The sequence below is a fragment of the Cynoglossus semilaevis genome, chromosome Z (genome assembly GCF_000523025.1).
Source record: "Cynoglossus semilaevis isolate Cse_v1.0 chromosome Z, Cse_v1.0, whole genome shotgun sequence".
Lineage (NCBI taxonomy): Eukaryota > Metazoa > Chordata > Actinopteri > Pleuronectiformes > Cynoglossidae > Cynoglossus > Cynoglossus semilaevis.
In genome coordinates this window covers 1089667-1093358 of record NC_024328.1, presented here as the reverse complement: position 1 = coordinate 1093358, position 3692 = coordinate 1089667, and the positions used below count along the sequence as shown (strand labels likewise).

General features: G+C 39.8%; 1 protein-coding gene across 1 annotated transcript in view; it reads right to left on the bottom strand.

Moving 5' to 3' along the window:
- Positions 1-1307: 1307 nt before the first annotated feature.
- mamdc2a (MAM domain containing 2a) overlaps positions 1308-3692 on the bottom strand; it is a 19082-nt gene continuing 16697 nt past the window's right edge. Inside the window, exons 13-14 of the mRNA XM_008335615.3 lie at positions 2678-2762; positions 1308-2580 (exon numbers count right to left, since the gene is read on the bottom strand). Coding sequence (XP_008333837.1) covers positions 2519-2580; positions 2678-2762 — 147 coding nt within the window. The 3' untranslated portion in view covers positions 1308-2518. The remainder of the gene's footprint in view (positions 2581-2677; positions 2763-3692) is intronic.

The following is a 3692-nucleotide window of genomic DNA, read 5'->3' as shown; positions in this document are numbered from 1 at the left end:
AAGAGCGTCCTCTAGTGTTTAAGAACGGTATTTTCGGGGACATGGTATGAAAGTGAAAGTGATTTATTGTCATTGTGACACAGCACACCACTGCACACAACGAAATGTGACCTCTGACCTTAACCCATCACCTTACTAAACAGGGGGCAGCTCAAGCTGAGGGCCACGGGGCAGTGTGTGCCATGCTTATAGCAAGCCAGTGGCACCTGGTGAAATTGGACCTGCAACCTTCCAGACACAAGTCAGCTTCCTTAACCATATGCCTATTAAATTATAGAAGGAAAACTATTAAGTGACTTCAAGAGACTGACAGTGGAAAGTCTACATCAGTTGGGTCCTTATAACTGACAAAAATCTAGAAAACTGTGGACTTCATCTAGGAACAGCACCTGAAACTGGTTTTATGATCATCATTCTCTGGTGACCTGGCCCTGCTAACTCCTCACTGTTCAACACCACCCGTGTTTCTAATCCTCTCGTAATATTGGGGACTGCAGGTGATTTGAGGACCAGCAGTTCTTCTGACAAATTCCGAGGGAGTTCCAGATGAAGGGTTATCGACCTGACCCTGTACCTTGAGCTCTAGAAAGGTTGACCTCCATGCTGTCGATGATTAAACTCCAGGGATTGTAATCCAAATCGGTGAGCATAATCAATAGCTCCACAACTGTCACATGTAAGACCACAGCCTTTAACCATGACAAGCTTATTAGTCGCCCCTCACTGAGGGGGTCAATAATTAATAATTTATTTGAGCCTGTTTTATTATGAAAACAGATGCATCAGAAAATACCTGTCTGCCTTTATTGTGTCTACACATTCCATTAAAACTTCTCTATTCTGAACTTTCAGCAAAGCTCCTCAACATATATACATTTCAAAACATGTCTAATTATCTCATCAACTACCTTTGGTATCTTGACTAATATTGAATTACATTACTAAGATAAATAATTTTAAGTTATTTTACGCACCAAACATTTTTAGCTTCTATCACATCATGTGTCTCTGAATCTGCACCAAAATGTTTCAAAAACTTAAAAAAGCAGAGCAGTGTCATATTTATTAAAGAACATTTTCTTTACTTTTTGTGTTGTCTGTGACAATAAAAGTGACAAATCATGTTGGTATGCTACATCATGCATAGTGTCCACAGGTCTGAAAAGGAAAAGTGTGTCGGTATAAGACACTCAATCTGCTGCTTAAGTTTACAAGAGTTAAAAAATACACTCACTTTATTAGGTATGTCATTTTGGCTTTACTTCAGGACTACTTACATTAAAGTATGTGTGTACTTTGCGTTTGTTAGCGGTGCATCCACTGTAAGATGTAGCTAGAGTTTCCCAGAATTAGTGGACATGAGAGCAGAGGTGTAGTCTTCTGTTGGTCGACCTTTTACTTTAGGGTTGTTGAGTTACTGTAACCTCTTTTGACCTTTAGTGTCATAGTTCGTCTGCCCTGAAATCTGCTGAGAGCATTCTTTGTTTCTCAATTATTGACTTCAAACACCAGTCCAGACCAGTGTTTCCCTGTTTGCCTGTTTGAGTCACGGTACATGTTTTGCATATGAAAAACAAACACCACACAAAAGCTCTCCAAAAAAAAGTACATGGAATGAAATATAATTATCTATAAGTTTCGATTTAATCAAAATTCACTGACTCAGTATAGAACTTGGGCCTGTTTAGTTGAACACAACACTGATATATAGTCAGAAATTGACACAAAGATCGCCAACTGAGGTGCTCTCTTTTAGTTTTATAGTCATCTGCTGCTGCTGTTTTTAATTGTCAATGTCGCATTGACAAATAAAGTCAATGTATTAGCAATAGATAAAAAAAAGTTGTCAATTTTTGATAGCATACCTGATGTGTGTCTCATGACACACTAGTGGGCCACAGCACGGTGGTTGGGAATCACTAGTCTAGACCAAGCTTGTCTTGATGAGGTTCCAGTTGATTAACTGGTATCTGCATGTTCTATTCCATTAAACAAATTCCCAGTGAGTGTATACTCTTCACTTTTTGACATTGTACAAACTACTATTCCCTGCACAAAAGTGCATGAATAGGACAGATATTACTGTACATGGGATGTACATGGCCATGACATAGTACAGAAGCAATACACCAACAGCCTCTTTGTAACCATGTAATCATTTTTCTCTGGGCTTAGTGAGAAAGGTCACACTAACGCAAGCATAGTGTTTATTAGATAAACCTCATACAAACAACCCACTGTGGTATACTTTTCTTTGCTGATAGACCACACTGTCTCACAACAGAAAAATAAAAAAATATTAAGACAAACACTTAAATGTCAGGAAGGAAAGAGAGACGTTGGTACAACTAGGTTAGAGTGGATCAATTCATCAGTAACGTCGCTTTACAAAGGTGTAAATTGTCATGGTAAAATTATTCTATTCTCACACAATTACCTCTAAAAATATACCAGGCACGCACACACACATATACACACACATACATACATACAAACAAACACACTCTTCTGGCCAGCCTCAGTTTTCAATCTCATTGAAATACTCGGAGAAGCCTGAGTATGGGATGCCATCGCCAGGTTCTGGATACAGGATAGTACAAATGTTATAGTTTTCACACATGAAATTCGGAAATGTATAGCAATAATGCTCAAACAGTGATCATCGTCAAACCCTTACCTTCACATGGTCCTCGTTTAAACTGGATGTCATCAATAGCAATATCACTGCGCAGTGTTGGGCCTCGGATGGCTTCAAAGACAATCTGTCAGACACAGATGCCAAGCAGCATTGTAATACATGAGAGAAGTATTCCGATCTGCAGCTCACATCTTGCGACGATGATAATGATGGTGATTGTACTTTTTTTAAATATCATTTTAGCTCAATTTTAGCTATTATTGATCTTTAATCTTGCCTGGTCGAAGACAAAGAAGAAGAGGAGGACAATTGATTCAGACAAAAAGAGAAAAGAGGAAGAACAGAAGTGTTGGTCTGAAGTTTGGAACTCTGAATGTAGGTACAATTACAGGGAAAAGTAGAGAACTAGCTGATATGATGGAGAGAAGAAGAATAGACATTTTGTGTGTGCAGGAGACCAGGTGGAAGGGCAGTAAGGCTAGAAACATTGGAGGAGGCTACAAACTGTTTCATCATGGTTCAGATGGGAAGAGAAATGGAGTAGGGCTGATCCTAAAGGAAGAATATGTAAGAAATGTGGTGGAGGAGAAACGAGAGTCAGACAGGTTGGTGTGTGTGAAGGTAGAAATAGAAGGAGTGATGATAAATGTTGTCAGTGGTTATGCCCCACAGGTGGGCTGTGAGTTAGAAGAAAAGGAGAAGTTCTGGACTGAGCTGGATTGGATGATAGAGAGGATATCCCCAATGGGGAAATGGCTGTGGTAAACACCTATTTCCAAAAGATAGAGGAACACAGGGTGACGTACAAGAGTGGAGGCAGGTCCACACAGATGGATTATATTCTATGTAGAAGATGTAGTCTGAGGGAGATTAGAGACTTTAAGGTGGTGGCAGGTGAGAGTGTAGCCAAACAACATTGCATGGTAGTGTGCAAGATGACGATGGAGGTGACAAAAAGGAAGAGAGGGAAGACAGAGCAGAAGATCAAGTGGTGGAAACTAAGGAAAGAGACATGTTGTGAAGACTTCAGGAAGGAAGTAAGGGCAGTTCTGGG